The sequence below is a fragment of the Malurus melanocephalus genome, unplaced genomic scaffold (assembly GCF_030028575.1).
Source record: "Malurus melanocephalus ecotype Western Australia unplaced genomic scaffold, MMel_1.1 scaffold_51, whole genome shotgun sequence".
NCBI classification, from domain to species: Eukaryota; Metazoa; Chordata; class Aves; order Passeriformes; family Maluridae; genus Malurus; species Malurus melanocephalus.
The window spans coordinates 1,595,494-1,612,993 of NW_026623283.1; the positions used below are offsets into that span (position 1 = coordinate 1,595,494).

A 17,500-nucleotide genomic window follows, 5' to 3' on the forward strand; every position below is an offset into this window, starting at 1 on the left:
CAATCTCATTTTTCTTACTCCCTGTTGTATTCATCAGTCTGGGCAGGTGATGTGCTCCATACTGGCTTGAGGTGCTTTTTTCCCAATGTAGGGTTAACGGAGGATGTTTTAACAAACATCAACAGAAAGCTTGCAGTAATTAGGTTTTWACTTTTAAGACTGCTTGCTTTGAGTTTGTCCAGAATGTTGCTTGGCAAATTTGRATAATGTTGGATATTGTCAGATCTTCAGTGAGAAATACTGAGAGATACAGTTCAACCCAGTAGTTTACATATACACAGAGAATAAGTGTTCCAGTACTGGATCTTCTATCTACCATGGAAGTGTTTTCCTAGCTAAAAACTTCAGTACTAAAATGCCTCTCCTGAAAAGAGCCAAAATGATTTTTCTTGAGGCAGATGAAGCTCCTTTAAAGGTCTTTGTGATTTCTTTTGAAAATACAGATTGAAATATTTTTGTGGAAGTACTTAAAATTCTCCCTATGTAAAGGTGATTAACACCTGCTGTGAACATGAARAGCTTATTGTAAATGGTCAAGGCACACTTGGCTACTAAAGATTTTTGTGCTTCCTTGGAAAAACTGAATTCAGATGGGTGGTTTTGGATAGGCATCCACTTCATGCATTATTAAAGYTGATCATCATTTGAGCATGCCAGTAATTACAGAATCTAGGACTGTTGTCCCCTTGCTGGTTGATTGGCAGATGTTGAACCAAGAAGGTTCACGTCTTAACAGCAAACAGTCTTAGCTGGATTATCTAAGGAAGTGCAGAAACTACTTTTTTTTAACTAAGCAGACAAAATGTATTAGCTTTYGAAAAAAATACATTCTTGATTTTGTGCTGTAATATAAACATTACAGCATAGTGTCTGTACATGCAAATAACACTGCAGTGTAATGTACCCATGCTGTAATGTTCCAGCAGTGCAGCCTTACTGCATTGTAAGAGTCCCCTGAATGTTGCTCTTGTGGTTCCAGACCATTCATTTACCTCTGATTATGGGATTTTTGTGCTTGCTTTGTACTGCTATCTCAGTATCAAACTAGGTATGCAATAGTTTTCACTCAGAAAAATGAGATGGCTTAATGGTAACTCTTCATTTTGCTGTCAGTGGAGAACTGGGTTGTCAGGGCAAGGTTTGTTTGACAAATATGCTGAATGCCACAAAATGCAGGTAAGTTGTTTTAATAACTGTTAAAAATGAGAATCAGCTCAAAACATTGAAATGTTTTCARATTTGTCTTCTACAAACATTGCCAGCTTGTGGGCACTGGCTCTGCAACATTTCATGACAGTAAGTTAAACTGCAAAATTGAGTTAGCTCTGTCACTCCTGAAAACTCAGTCCTCTCTGTGTTGTGTAAATTAATCTGAATGCGTGCTGGTGTAGAAYACATAAAGGCAGGTTCTCTAAAATCTCTAGTGTTAAAATTTAACTGAAGTACATGGGAACCAGTCATAGGCAATATAATTTGAACTGCTCTGCAAACAATCCGAGCAGAGGTAAGGTGTTGCTCTTATTCATCTGACCCTTCTGAAACACTTTATAATAAAATCCCACAGGATTTTAAGAGAATTTTCTCACTGAAGTTACTCAGGGCTGAAGCTTGGTGCCCTGACTATGGAAAAACACTTGATAGACACAGGAGAGAAGGAAAAGGGGGCTTTATTTGGCAGATCACATAGAAAATGTTTTGATCGTTCCTCGCTTTAAGTTATTTGCTGTCAGGTAAAAGGATCTAATTTTGAAACCTGAACTCTCRAACTGCAAGCAAGCACTGTTACACTGAACTTGCTTACAAGTTTTTTGTACAGAATATGGAGGAAGCAGTCTTAAAACCCCACTCCTGTGCACTTGAGCTGTGGTGCAGCTCTAACCAGAGGATTGCTTTCATGCTGTGGGCAAGAATTTGTTTTGCTTTTACACCTTCATTTTAAGTCAAAACTGGAGATGACTATTATTAACTGCTTCCTAGTTGTTTGTTTGGTATTAAATTTCCCATTTTTTTGTGTGGGACTCTGTTGCACTGAGTTTGCTGGGCGGATTTTTCTCTYGCTGCCTTGCAAAGAAGGAAAACAGCCCGACAGCAACTCCCTAAAAGAGTGCAGAGCTGACGTTAATGTATTGACTTCTCAGTCCCCTTGCTGAGCCACAGCTTGACTTTTGCTGTTGTTGTTTCCCCAACTCTCAGGGCCTGACTCCAGCACGTACGTGAACGAGATCAGTCTGCAGGTGCCGAGCCAGTCCGAGTTACGGCAGAAGCTCTGTTCCTTGTCTTCCACCTGCACCGACTCCGCCAGCCAGGACGCGAGCGAAGGAGARTCCCCCGTTGTCCAGTCTGACGAAGAGGAAGTTCAAGTGGACACTGCCCTAGCTGCTTTAACTGAGAGAAAGGGTGCTTCAGATGGCAGTGATGAAAGTGACTCTCAAAATATTTGAATCTTAAAACCATATCCTTTAAGAATGACTTCTGAATGAATGAACAAGTGAATGAAGAGCTTGCCTGTGTAACAATTTGCTAACCAAGCATAACAGCCAGATCTTTTTACTTCGTAATACTGCCTTTTTACAGAATTGCCAGTCAYGTGGAGGTTGGTTTTTAAAGAAAAAATTATGCCTAAAGCACACACACTTTAACATAGTCTTGGGGCTCAGGGGAGCAGTAAAACTGTTGTATATACTATGTATAAGAGAATTAAGGGGAAAGGTAGAAGTTCCTTTGACCATTAACCTTTAAATGGCTGATTGGAAGTACTTAAGAGTTGATGTGTAATACTGAACCCAAATTGTTCCTTGCATGTTTTCAGCTGCTGCAACTGAAGATTTAGGATCCAAACCAAAATGGAAAGTTATTTTCTACTCTTTACTACCTACTGTCTGCCTCCTGCCTTTTGTCTACTAATGCAGCAGTGTCTACTGTTCTCACACTTCTTMTTCAGGACCAACTTAGTTATAGGTGTTAAGGAAAAAATAAGAACCCGAGAAGGAGGAAAGATGCATATGGAAATGTTACACTCCTTGTGGAGCAGGTATCTTAGCATTGTGTAAACTTACTCCTCTTTCGAGATAAAATAAAGTATTTCTATCCCAACTATGTCTTTTACTTGATTACCCAGGTATTTTATCTGAGAAGTGAACAGTGGAACCTAACTCAGACAAAAAAAAGCTTTTTAGGAGCACCACTGTAATGTGCTTTTCCATGGTAACATCTGTTTGACTATACTGATGCAGGCCAGCAGTGCAAGGGAGATAAACCTGAGGTAATTATTAATTGTGTGTATTGTAGAAACCTCAGGACCTATAGGCATCATCATTGCTGTTTTTTCTGCAGTCATTTCTGAATTTGAGGTCTGACCATGTCTAACACCTGTTGCTTGTCAAGTCTCATGCTCTGTTTGCAGGGATCTGCTCTCCTTTGAGAAGGCTCCTGGCTCCTGCTCTTCCTGCATGGAGGGAGGGAATGTAATCAGAAAGAGCGTAAGTAAAAGGATGAGCTGTGGTGTAGATCCCTTCCAAAGACCTGCCCTGACAAAGACAATGGTTGGGAATGARGCATCTCCTGCTGCTCACCAGCTGGGAAGTGGCCAGTTTCCTTAGGGATTCTCCTGTTAGCTGACAAAAGTGTTTCCTGACCCCTGTCTGGGAACTGAAGGCTGGAAGCTCCCTACCTACAATTAAAAATTTACTCTTCAACAAGGCAGCTGTTCAAACAAATTTTTCTTGAAGGAGCTTCCTTTACTCTTTTGCTTTCCAGAAGACAGACAAAATGTCCAAAAAAGTTTTGTTTTTTTTATTAAACCTTGTAGTACAAACCTGGAAAGTAAACAAAAAACTGGCAATAAACAACATGAAGTCTTTCCTTACAAGGAAAGAGAGCAGAGCAGCGCTAATAAATTAAATGTCAAACTGTAAGCCATAGTCAGAAGTTTACTGTCAAGAGGGAAAAGTACACAGCAAGGCCATAAAAACCAGACAACCACATTTGAAAACACTTGACTCTGTTTATGTTATTGTTAAATATTCCAAAACAGTTCAGTCTTCTGCAACAACAACCAACAAATTGTATTATAGGACTTTCCTGACAGTCACCACTGGCAAGCTCAGTGCAATATGGGTAGCTACGGTATTGTTGAATTCAATTACGAAACAAAACAGTTTGTGAAAACATTTTCCCTTTTTTATTCCACACATACTGTACACACAACCAGAAAAGGGCAACAGCTACTCGATTATTATTATTTTTTGTTGTTTTTCAGTGATGTAAGCAGCACTTATAAATGTTACAAGAAAAACCCTGTAAGCATCCAATCCAACCGATGAAGAAAGTGAAACGTAAGGCTTTTCTTCATCTTGTCTCTTTGCCATCCCTCCCCCCACCCCAAGAAAAGGCTCAAGTATTTAAAAAAATTTACAGGCATATGTACAAAAGGTGTGATTTTTCTTTCGTTACAACATGAAGAGAAAAAATAGACAAGATGAAAGCAAATGCATTTTCACATTCAAAAGAAATATGCAGACTTGCTAGTGGCTCTAAATGTGATCATATAATGAAACAAATTCCAAACAAAAATTAATGCTTCACTGTGTAAAGGTGTGAAAAACAGCAGTGGAATGGAAATGGAATGTTAGAAAGATTGCACGTCTATGACAAAAGAAGCACTTATGGCTTCAATCACTTTTTTCTTTTTTTTTTTTTTTTTAAGGTGCTATTGAAGGGTTTTTGATAAAGTAGCCAACAGCACCAAAAAATAACAGAATGGATTTCCTAATGAAATCAGGCACAGTTTTCCCTCATGTGACTCCTCAAGGCAGGCAGTCTTTTTTCCTCTTTTTTTTTTTTTTCTTTTTTTTTTTTTTTTTTTTTATTTTTTTTTTTTTTTTTTTTTTTTTTTGTTTTTATTTTTCCCCCTCAAAACAGATGCATAGTGATGTGCTGGTAAAAGAGAACATACTCCAAATCTCCTCCTTTTGCCTACAGTTAGGAAACAAAGTCCAGCTTCAGCTGCCATAACCTCCCAAAGAAAGTGTGTATTCTCCAATTTAAAAAATTACAAAACTCGTCTTGCTGTGACAGAATAAAAGACAGCCAAAGTAAAGCAATTTCTTTCAAGTTTTTGTCTCCTATCCCTTTTCTCTCTAGAAAAATCTGCTCACATGACTGGAGAACAAATTATAAAACACATCAAACTTTAACCTATTCAAAAAATGGGTTAAAAGCCTTTTTTCACAGTTACCAAAAAGGCTTTTTTTTTTTTTCAGCCATAGGGACAATACAAATTAATATTTTATCAGCCCCTTGCCGGTTTTAAAACAGTGAACATACGGCAGTTTAAAAAAATCAGACTGCTGTATCTATCTATTCTAAGTACAAAAAAAAAAAAAAATTCAACAGTTTAATGCTAAAACAAAATTAGTTCTCTAAAACCAGAAGAAAATCTTCTTTAGAGCTAGTGCAAAGACAGCTTGTATTCTACAGCAAGTACTCCAAACTATGGTATAATAATTACAAAAAATATATATAAATTGACAAAATGAGAGTGTTGGCATCTTCAGGATTAACTTGAAGCACTTTTGGATGAACTGGAGGATGAAAGCCTAGATGATGGCACGTCCACTGTCGCTCTCTTACGAGGTCCTCTTTTTGGTGTAGGCTTGCTGATACAGTTCTCAATGCTGCCATTTTTACCAGATACTTTTCCACAGATTTGATTGACAAGACTGATTATTTGTTCCTGTTCAGGAAGTGGGAAAACCAAAACACAAATTAGCATCTGCTCTTCCTGCAGAGTCACTTAAACAGAACAGCAGTGTGGTGCTCAGAAATGCTGGGTAGCCCATTTTAGAAAGCTGCTTGTACCAGTGCTGCTCTCCAAGAGCTGATGTGGTCATTTCTCCCACTGCTCTGCTATTTACCTTTGGGGCCAAGTCCCCTCACAGGTGGAGCCTCAGCCCAGAACCCAGGCASAGTCCTAAATCACCAGCTTGAGTTCTGGGCTTATTCACTGTCAAATTTGCTTGGAGCCATTACTGCATCTCTCATCTACACGTGCTCTGCAAGTCTGCCTTAAAGGATGCTCATCTGCCTTAAAGGGCTGCAATAGGTCAGCTGAACTTCCAGTTACCAACAGAGAGAAGGTATCCCAAAGTACCGAAGTTACCATAACATAACCAGTGAAAGAAAAGCCTCATGTTTCATCTGAAAGCCTTGAGTGGCTTCTCTATTCTGTGGCACATGTTCACGCAGTTTATGTTTCAGGTTTCATCTGTGTCATCATGTTTCCCCCTTTTTTTTTACTTAAATCATAATAAAGCACATTCTTCCCACATCAAAACCAAAACAAAACCCCAAACCCAAGACCATTTTCTTGAGGCCTCAGTAGGACAAAGGCAGACTGAAGTCTATTCCCAAGTGTTGGGTACCAAATYCCCCCAGCACCGGGGGCGGTGTCACGCTCACCTCATCATAACGGTACATCATCTTCAATCCCCGACACGACTTCTGCTTCTCCACGTGCCGCAGGGCACACTCCAGGCAGAACACAACATTTTCATTCTCCTGTACAACCTACATARAAGAGTAGAGGTGGGGGGAGGAAGTGCAGTTAAGTCCAAACTGTAGCCTTGTTCCCCACACAAGTATTCAACTGTAGCCTGAATTGTACACCTGGATTTTACTCCAAGTTAGTGGAAGACGCATCACACTGCAATGATTCAGGATGTGTAATAAGAAAAGACATTTCTTTTTCAGTGCTAATGTTGGCAGATACATATAATTTCAAAAAACCCCAACAAACAAAAAAAAMCCAAAAACCCACCAATAACAGTGAGTGTTAAATCCAAACTGTACACATTCATTGGCATCTCCTATGGAGTTTAAAAGATCTTCTGAAAGGAGTAGTTTCTCATTASTTAAAATGCTGCCTTGAACAAGGATGAAATCAGCTTAGCCACAGGATTCCTCAGCTACTGTCTTATTCAGCAGAGGTCACATTTGCTCAGTTGGCTGCCTGCCAGGCCTGCACACTCAGCYTGGAATTTAACAACCAAGTTGGTGTTTTTTATCCCCATCTACTGTTAAAAGAGTGACAGGGAAAAATCCTACTCATTATTACATTTACTCCAGAGCAAATGGATCAGAATTTAGAGTTCTGGTTGGTGTTTTGGGTTTTTTTCAAATAAACTCATTTTAAAGTTACTTYAATGCTACTTAAACAGTGGTCAAAMGACATRTATAAACTCAGCAYATTTTATCCTAGGGAGGAAAATGGCTACATYTGATCATTTAGTTACATTTTATTTCATTTAAAAACCTAACTACTACMAAAAAAAATCCCAAAAGGATGACAGAAGTAAGCTCTCCCAAACCAAACGCACTGCATTATATTTAAATACCTATTCTTGGGATTAAATGCTATATAATGTTATAGAAGGGGGTTTTGGTATTTTTAATGAAATTGCTGTGTTTGTAGGTATTCTGCATACAGCTCAAAKCCTGGAAGTGTCATCACAGTGGTCAGCACACCTTCAGAAGCCAGTAGGCAATTCTGTCTAAAAGGAGAGAAAGTTTATGGGATTGCAGGGACAGGTTGGCAAAGAGCTTGATGGATGGGATAAATCTCCCCTGCAATCTGGCTTGCAGGGACATTGTCTCAGCACGGGCTGTGGCTGCATGCCTGAGACTTGGGGCACGTGTCTGAGCTGTAGCTCATYCTGGCTGCTGCTGGCAACCTACAGGCATCTTTGTTAGCCCTCCTCATGCAATCCAAACACCTCACTGCGTGTCTGAGGGCAGCTGAGTTCCTGCTTCATCCCTTCTGGCAGGGTGGGAAGACAGCTGACACTTGTCTTCTGTCACCACYGACCAAGGCAGTAAACGTTCTGACAAACTACACGGACACCTCTGTGCCTTGCATGGAGTACAGGAGATGACTCCATATCCCTGTGCTGTCTCTCAAATGCCTGTAGATCACTGGAATGTTAGAACGGGGGGGACAGTACCCGAGGAGTGGCAAAGGAYTGCTACCCACCATGGAAAGATAGCACAGGTGCTGACAAATCTGACACCTCCTCTCTGATGTTTCTAACTGCAACCACTTTCGAGGCTTTTTCTTGCCATCCACGCCGGTGCTGCTGCTGTCGTGGCTGCCGTAGCGCGCCGAGGAGTGGAGCCCGGCCTCGTACAGCTGCCGCCGCTGCTTCAGCTCCGTGTCCCTGTGAACGGGGGGACAATTAGACACAGGCACTGCCTCCTGCCACCGCAGAGCCACACACAGTCACCCCTCTACCGCGCTCATCACTGAAACCTGAGCTCCACACAGCAAAGCCCCGAGTGTTGTCGGAGGTTGGTGCCATTCCCTAAGCATGGCAGACATGGCCAGCACTGGGGAAACGCTGCCTAATTGCAAAAGCTATCTCCGGATTTTAACAGCGATCACTGTATCAAGCCAGTGGTTCTCAAACTGCTCCACAGARAACTGGGGACTGCCGAGAGCTTCCTGGAGGTCGATGGTTGCTCGGGCCATGTGGAGTCAGGAGCTGTGGCTGACATGACTATCATTCCTGAAGTTGCCAAAAGCCACCTTGAGGAAGAGGAGCCATTGCTGTCAGGAGTAACAGCCCCTTCATCCGGAGGCAGAGATGAACCAAGAACCTGCTGCCATGAGTTGCTTCAGGCAGGAAAGGGGGAGCAGGGCAAGTGATTGTGCCAAAAGACGAAGATCTTGCTGCGCACCCAGGGAGAAAGAAGGAGACGTCAATTAAGAACAACCACCAAGCCCTCTGGCCGCCCTTCACCCGCGGCCTCTCAACGGCGGACAATACCTCCTGTGCTGAACTCTGCAGCTTCAGGAGAGCAGGATGGGYTGGAGCTGAGTGGAAGACAGCAAGTGTGAGTGAGCCGAGCAGATGGAAGGGGAGGATAAAAAAGTGCACCACCAGACACAGCTGAAGAGGGGTGGAGAGCCAAGCTAAGCAAATGGCACGGGCAAACTGAGCAACCAAGGCAGATCAGGAGAAGAGGCAGCAAGAGACACAACAAGCTAAACAAAACAAAGGAAAAAGATATGATTCAGTGTTCCACTTCAGGCGGCTTTTTTTCTTTTTTTTTAGATTTTGTTGTTTGGGCTTTTGTTTCCTATAAGCAGCCACAGGAAGGATCGATATCCTCCAGTGAATTCCAACCTATGCATAAGAACAAGTTTGAGAACCACTCTGATAGAGGTCRATGTGATGGTTTAATTCGCCTTTTGTACTTGCAGGCTTCCTCTTCAAGGGGAAAAAAAAGGCACTTGAAAGTGGTTATTCCCCAGAGAAACCAGCTGCAGGTATAGCAGTCAGCACACCTCTTTGCATTTCTTTCTGAACACTAAAACAACACATGGGCTGTTTTCTCCTTCAATATGTCACTGGAAACTTTCCAAATGAACATGCTAATTAGTTAAATACAGTTTGTAGGCTCCATTCATCAAAACTTTCTTGACATCTCGAGTATCAGTTGTCACAAACTTGAAAGATAGGTAGCAACTACATAGTAGRGAACAAAAGAGAAGATCATTACACAGGAAGCCAGGCAACATTGTATTTTCTTTTCTAAYCTGTCTTAAAAATCCTGAATRTGTGTCSTTAATACTGGAGAGGAAAAGGACTRTGAAGTTTTTACTCTCTAAAAYRTAGGAGTTCTAAYGCCACATGTGTTACCACGCATGCACAACTGTTCATTTACTCACTGGTTTAAACCAAGACAACTCTCTGTGTACAACGGACCTTCTGCACCTGTAGTGTARCAATCTTGATGTTGAAGACAAGGGTTCCTAATGCAAAACCCAYTACAGACGTGGATGACAGTGACCACTGATGCCAACAGGTTGAAAATCTCAAGGAAAGGTGTTTGACCAAGTGGCACCATGTAGTTCACATAATGCATCAGGAAATCTTTACTCAGCACCAAGATTTAACAAAATAAAAACCCAATGCAAACCATGGTTTTAATTCTTTGATGGTGCCCGAAGTAGGGAATTCTTAGAGTAAGATATCCTAACCATGGCAACTCTCACATCAGCTACAGCCAAGGAAGCTGCTTCTTCCATGTGTGCCTGTGTTCAGGTAAATTTGCTGAGCTTTTGCGTGGGTAAGTAGGGGCAGGGTGTGTCTGAAAGGGTTACTTACGCCATGCACCTCTGGAGTCTGTCAATGAAAACAAAGGAGGGACAGGAGGCCCCCAATTCATTACCTGAGCTCTCCCAGGAGCGATGATATTGTACTCAGAGTCGGTCCATTTTCTTTTTTTGCTTCTGCAGTTGCAATCTGATAAAGCAACTTTTCCATTGAAAATGGTTTGGCTATACGGCGCCGCTTCATCTCCTGGGACAGAAGGAAATTGCCACATTAGTTCCCGAGCATATTTGAAAATAAAATGTTATCAAGAATTAATTCAAAGTTAATTAATAAGGCCAAAAATGGCCTTTTAAAACAACCACAAGTAAAATCTTTGCATAGTCCCAATAAAGTGTTTATGTTCCAAGCACCTCAAAATTCTCTCCCTAAAAATTAATCTTTTCTTGTGGAGGCCAAGAAGAGCAACATCATCAGTGAAGCTCAGTAATATGGGATGGCTCAGAGTGCCAGCAGTGTAAGATCTATTCCTATGACCTGCATGAAACCCAGGACTGGTGTTATTTTGCAGCTTTTAACAGCTAGCAGAACAGGTAGATGCCAGGGAAAAGAGACAACAGGCAAAAAAGGGGGGGTTCAGTTTTCCCTGTTACTGGTTCCTCCCTGTGACAAAGCTTTTAAAGTTATGTTTTTCRCTCAATACAATTGAGTGATTTTGGTAGCTGAAACCCTTTTGGTAATTCTTGGGTAGGCAAATTCCTTGATTTAATGTGCATTTTCCCAGCACCTGCAGAGGTCTGTTTTGGCTTATGTATAATCAGACAGTTCAAATGATGCTAACACTGGACTGTAATRTGAGGCTGACATTTCTGGTTAGTGCTTAAATCTGCCAAATACCTATTCAGCACACACAACCCCTAAGATTTTCTTTTTACCTTGATGTTTTTCATCCTCTTCTGTTACCCTAATTAAATGTGCTGGGTATTTCTTTTTTGCTCAACAAATATGTAAAATTTGTAATTTTTAATAGCACCTATTGCATGCATTCCAAGTGGTACCTATCACATACAATGGAACAGCAGCYTTTGCTGACCAGAAGGGGTTCCAGAGAGGTTCAGAGGTAAGAAAAGTGTTCTTCAGAAGCTATTTGCTCTGCTAGACCCTGCACGGGGTTGGAACAGCTGCACTGTTAGTAGGGGCATGGGAAGATTTTTCCCTGTTAGGTTTGCTTACTCTGAGGCTGTGTACACAAGAACAGACTCAATCCAGAGAAAAATCCTGCCCAGGCAACACACACCCAGCATAAAAGGCTGCAGTGGGTAGCTGGAAAAGAAAACAAAGGTCGGCCCCAGCTGGGTGACAGCTCAGGGACACCCTGAGCCCGAGCTGGATTTACCACAACTTGCTTATCTCTACATTTATCTGAATTTCTGAATCTATGTACAATTTTCTCTTCTACACAGTACTGAAATACAAAGGTAAGTATTTTACTTATACTGCTGCCTAATTATTTCTTTTAGTGACACATTTTTCAGTGTCATGAGAGTCAGTGAACATTCCTATCATAATTATCATCAGCCTGGCACTTGTGATCTCTTGCTCTCATACATCTCTTGGTCATTCATTTTCCAGGCTGAGTAGTTCTCTTGTATTTAATGCAGAGGCTAATTAATAACTTTAACCACTGATCTCTGTTGTGCTTTTTCTAACTCCTCTATACTCCTTCTGCAGTTAGGGACTCAGAATTGCCCAAACCACCGAGACTACACAGTGCCAGAGCAGGGTTTCTGCTTTGTTATCTATTCTCTCCTTGTAATTCTTAACGTTCAATGTATTTTGTTATGCCATTCCAGAGCACTTGATTGACAGCTCCACAGGAATCCAAGGCCTCTCTTTTCAGTAGCAAGAGGCCATCATTCAGAGCCCATCTCTGTGTCTGACAAATAAGGATTATGATTTTAAATTTAACATTTATCAACACTGAAGTTTATCTACCATTTTCTCACTTGGATCACTCAGTATCATGAAATCTTCCTGWAACATTTCATAGCTTTAATTTTTGCTGCCATTACCATTAATATTCTCTGCATAAAGGGTTAGTTTTGGTATTAACTTCCCTTTCTAGGTTATTTATGGATACATTAAACTGTGCTAGTGCAAACTCCTGGGGAATGCAGGAAAAAGACATCCTCTCTTCACRATGAAAACTGACCTAGCCTCTGCTTCTCAGTTATGTTTTTGGTGTGTGAACTTCACTTCTCAATTTATTTAAGAGCCTTTTCTTCAAAACAGCTCACAGACACTGTCAGCTGCAACTCTTCTCCTTACGCCCAAAAGTTTCAAGGTCTGGAGGCCATGATCTTGCTGCAGAAGTCACCACGGTGCTTGTCCTGTTCTCATTCTTTTGTACATTTATTATTTCCTCTTGGCCTTCAGAAAGTTGTTCTCTGAAACATCTTTTTGGTCTGCATTTCTGTGTATTTGCACACATCTTGCTTCATTTGCATTTTCATCTTCTGGACACAAAACGTATTTTTTGGTCTCATTTCAGACTCCTTTTTCCTGGTRTTTAAGTGTGCTATATTTAGTGGGGGGTTGCCATTTGAAATTGCTATTTTTGGGGATTTCTGGCTAAGCAATGTRCATGCATTGTGAGCCTCTAACAGGGCATCTTTAAGCAATTTCTTTGCTGCATGCAAAGAACCCTTCTTTCTGTACTCAATTTAACCAGCTTCCTTTGGGTTTATGTGAGGTCATCTTTTCAAACATCACAGCAGTGTTATTTTGCATTTTACTGCTCTTCCAAGGTTCTTAATCTCCACTCTCCATCAYAGAACACCTCTTTGCTAGTGAGGACATCGGGTGCACTTTCGTAGGACCCTTTYCCCTTTGGTTTGATCTGAAGGAGCCCTTGCTCAGGGTGGGACAGCTCTGTGACAGGAGCCAAGGAGTGGGAATCCTGTGRCATTTTAAAGGCATGTTCCTCACCCAAACTACAATGAGGTGGGGGAAATACCTGTCCAGCCCCTGYCAGCATCTTCCCTGGACTGTCAGGAGTACTGTGCTAATACCACAATTTTCCTGTTGAGGAGATCAGCACACACAGATTTTGTCCCTGGTGACAGATTTAAACCTGCTTTATGGACTGTAACCTCTCGTGTGTGTGCAGCAGTGCTGCTCCAACTCAAGACCAATTCCATCTTTCCTATGTACTTTTTCCTCTTGTTTTACAGTACCATCTGAGTCTCTTCCCACTAACTTTCTGGTAGGCCCTATAGCACTGAAGCCCTCCTTTAAAACCAGGCATTCCTTCCTTTTTCCAAATCTCTAACACAGAGTGCCTTCATTTAGTCCCACATTCTGTACTTCAGTTTCCTAAATGAGTTTTACTGACTTTGCTCAATGCCTTATTTGAAGCTATGGAGTTATCCCTTTGCCACTCCAAACACACACTCTTCCACCACAGCTCTAAATCTCCTTCTCATTCTTAGCTTAAAGTTTTAGGAGYTCTTAGGGTGCTTTTTAAAAAACAGCAACCTTGTTCCAAGTATGGTCTAGTTTAAACCTGACTGTCCCTTTACACAGGTGTTTATATATAAGCTCTTTTATTCCAACAATTTTTCTGAAGTGCTTGTAAGACTGAAATCAATGCAATTTCGGATGCAGAATTTCATTTTTCTATGTATTAAAGGAGATTGATCAGTCATTCAATACAGAAATTAAACCACATCATTTTAGTAATATAAAGAGAGTCACTATTAAAAAAATCAGGTCACAGTATCACAGGATGAAAACAAAGTTAATTTATCAAACGCTAAAAACTGTCAGTATTGCTGTGGAGAATGAACAGACAGAAGGTACAGTTGTTTATCAGAGTTCATTTAACAGTCCAAAAGGGGAATCTTGTCCTTTACACAGAACATCTCACCACCTCTGGAAAGCACAATCCTGGCCAGCCTTGTGGCAAAGAGTCTTGTCAAAGTGGAGGAACCAAACAATTTCCAAAATTAAAGGGAATAAAGAACGTAAGACAGTTTGAGAAAAGAAAGGGGAGGGGGGGAAAAAGAGAAAAGAACAACACAATGGGTGTTTCAAAASTTGTTTTGATATAAACACGTTATCTGTGGTTCTTGTCAAGTTTGTRGGAGCTGTGACTTCAGTTTCCAAGGTAGGTTATCACAGACTGCAATCTGCTGGATTTTCAGTCAGCTTGTATTTACCCAGCGCAAAGCTCTTAAAAATTAATCAAAAGAAACTGTTCTTCAAAATTTGAGGCACCAAGAGCTGTTTAATTGCTGCATAGTGATTTCTGTCTCTTACAGGAGTAGCATTTTCACGATACCAAACAAGTGTTCAGTAGAGCAATAAATACAGCATATGGAGTTAATATAATCATGAACGTTCAGACAGGAAAGRTTAGCTCAGGATTCTTATGTCTTACTTATAGATATACACAATTCCCACCTTCCCCCAAAATAAATATATAATAAAATAACCTTTTATTTCAAACTAAGTTAATATACAGTTAGTATAACCAGGCTGGAAGAATTCCATTTACCCTAAAGAAGCAACCCCTAACTGTGGACATAGTACATTTAATTACTTAGTAACCACTTGGTCTGAAGCTGTAAAGGATAATTTACTAGTGGCTTAGCTATAAAACACTACCAAAATAGTATCTGTAACCCAGAGTGTACTTCAGAAGGTTGGGAACACAATTAGTGATGTATATTCTTTGTCCAGGAACAGAGAAATGTAGCCAGAATCATGATGACTGGACAATTCACCTGTTTCTGCAGGCAACCTGCCTCGGTCAGTTGTGTGCAAAGGGAATAGGAAAGTTAATTATTTACATCTAGTATTGGATGGGCTGGTCAGTGAACCTAAGGATTTTCAAGTCGATTAAAATTGAAATTGCCCTGATCAACAGCTTTTCCTGAATGAAGGGGCAGAGAAAAACAAGCAATACAGCTGTGAGTATTAACTGACTCTGCCTATCATAGGAGCTAACAAGCACAGTTATTCAGATATTTGCACCTGAGATTCTAATGGTTCTAGAAAACATCATCTAAAAAAAAATAATAAGCATAATACAATGTATAATCATTAGCACTGAAGGGATTTTTGAAAAGCTTCCTTGCAAACTGGTCTGCAGGCATAACAATCTTCTGAATTTTTTAATATATACAGAAGTCTTTAAGTGTCAGTAAACAACTCAGTCACTTTTCTGACAACACTGGATCGTCTTATGCCTTGCAGAACTTTTTCCTTTTTTTTTGTTTAATAGTCCAGAAAAACAGACGTAGATGCACTAGTATCACAGTGCTATCAATCCTGGAATGTCTGCTTTGCTGTCCTTTTAGATGGCAGGGCCGTGAATCCATTTTAACTCCTGTTCTCAACTTACCTTGGCTGTTTTAAAGCCCATACTTGTCCACTGGGTGGTAGCAAAGTGCACCGATTCGGAAACACTATAGCCACAACACACTTTGGACACAAAGGATCCAGGAAAACAGACAACAAACTGCCCGCTCTGCTGTACAGTACGGTGCACCCTGATCCCCTCCTTGCACAAGATCTCTGGGGAGATCTAGAAAGACAGGGAGAAAAAAAAGAGAAACAATCAAAAGAGCTTTCTTTTACAGTTCTCTGATCCTCTTCCTGCCTGGCTGCTGCCACATTCAAGTGGAGCAAAGCTGTTTTCTGAAAACAGCTCCACTCTGATCGCTTTCCCTCTCCCATTCCGCACATGCCCAACCGAGTCGAAGCTGCAGAAGTGGCTCTTTGCAAACCAACAGTTTATAAACTCTCTTGCCCAATGACATAACACTGTCCACTGCTACAGAAAGCAACACAGCTCACTCAGCTTTCCATCCAATCTTTTCTGATTTGGCATTGAATCCCTTGTGCTACTGCACTTCTGTGAGAGGTTAACRCTGGCAGCCAAGGGAGAATTTTTTGTTGCGGGCTCACAAATTTACACTTAAATGCACTAAATAGAAATTGTTATCCACATAAACAAAGGAGCCAAAAATACTCAAGAATTAGGCTTCTCCTATCCATGCTGGCATCATAAAATGTCAGTCATGGAAGATTAATTGATTAAATCTCACTCCCTTTGTGATGTTAAATACATTATAAACCATATTTWAAAAAGGACATTTTTTGCACTGTCATGTTTGTTTTTATATTAACACATAAAAACAGCCWTGTTTGAAAAAAACCATGTGGGTGAACACTGCAAACAGAAAGTAGCCCCCTCTGCATGACTGTAGTSTAAGGCAAAACCAAAATATTACCCCAACCAAGCAGCCTCCTGATTAGCCTCGGGTTCTAAGATAGGAACACCTCTCCCAGTGTTAACCTACCATTACATTACTTTCAAGCATTTCCAGCCCTGGAGTGCCATTGGCTTGCAGCAGGGTATGTACCACATCATCAAGTTTGTTCTCCTCCGCAGCAGGAATGCAATACCTGTTGTTTTGTCAGAGGAAAAGAGAAAGATTTACTGTGGAGTAAATAATGGTCCACAGCTACACAGTAACAGGCAATTCACACCAGCACATTGATTCAAACAAAGAAATTAAACACCGGCTTTCCCACACAGTTCTTCTGGTAAAACRCTGAGGATTGAAGGGAAGTTGTTTATTCAGACTTAGTGTGATCATGTTCACCAATATCAAAGGACACAAAATCCCCAAAACAGAAATGTGAAAACTCAGTGCTCTGTGTTGTCCAAGGAGAGAAATCAGCAATAGACTGATGATCATTTTAACAGCATTAAAACAGCTACTAATGGGCAGAAGTTTGCATCTCGTGAGCACCAATGCATGTTGTTATCTTTACCATAAAAGGCTGTATTTATTATCGGTGCATCCACCAAAGGAACTTCACCTTTGATAACATTTTCTGTTTGTAACAGTCAAGAAACTACAAATTCCCTCTACTGTTAGTACAAGAAGCTGCCTAAGACCTTCTTGCCTTGCTTACTGAACAAATCCCACATCTCTCCTCTCCSTTGCAAATAAAGACCTGACTAAGAGCAGCCAAAGTGGCAGGAGAGGCTTGGAACTCTGCTGGGTATCTGCCAAGTTGCACATCCTCCTGTCCYTAGAAGCCAAGGAAGCAGCTGTCCTCTTGTGCTTACTGCCAGCACTGCTCCCTCAGCACAAGTGATGAGGAATAACTGAGGAGTCTCGAGTCCTAGAGCCACACATCCAGAGAGCTGCAGGGAGGGGTGCAGGGAGGCGAGATGGTGACAACTGCTCACTGCTCTTGCCTGCAGCCTGTACAAGGGGTGATGGGTTATGCCCACCCAGAGGGTACCTGTTCCCAGAATCGGGTAGCTGGTACTTGACAGCTGCAAGCTAAGCAGCACAGCTCAGTAG

At 41.1% G+C, this 17,500-nt stretch overlaps 2 protein-coding genes across 4 annotated transcripts in view; one reads left to right on the forward strand and one right to left on the reverse strand.

Annotated features, from left to right (window-relative positions):
• DTNBP1 (dystrobrevin binding protein 1) overlaps positions 1–4,379 on the forward strand; it is a 66,220-nt gene extending 61,841 nt beyond the window's left edge. For all 3 annotated transcript variants that reach the window (XM_057365341.1, XM_057365342.1, XM_057365343.1), the window contains exon 10: positions 2,194–4,379. In XM_057365341.1, coding sequence (XP_057221324.1) covers positions 2,194–2,441 — 248 coding nt within the window. In that variant the 3' untranslated portion in view covers positions 2,442–4,379. The remainder of the gene's footprint in view (positions 1–2,193) is intronic.
• Positions 4,380–4,960: 581 nt separating this feature from the next.
• Positions 4,961–17,500, reverse strand: part of JARID2 (jumonji and AT-rich interaction domain containing 2) — a 209,846-nt gene continuing 197,306 nt past the window's right edge. The window contains exons 13-18 of the mRNA XM_057365340.1: positions 16,481–16,586; positions 15,520–15,702; positions 10,231–10,361; positions 8,030–8,213; positions 6,460–6,567; positions 4,961–5,734 (exon numbers count right to left, since the gene is read on the reverse strand). Of these exons, the coding sequence (XP_057221323.1) occupies positions 5,558–5,734; positions 6,460–6,567; positions 8,030–8,213; positions 10,231–10,361; positions 15,520–15,702; positions 16,481–16,586 (889 nt within the window). The 3' untranslated portion in view covers positions 4,961–5,557. The remainder of the gene's footprint in view (positions 5,735–6,459; positions 6,568–8,029; positions 8,214–10,230; positions 10,362–15,519; positions 15,703–16,480; positions 16,587–17,500) is intronic.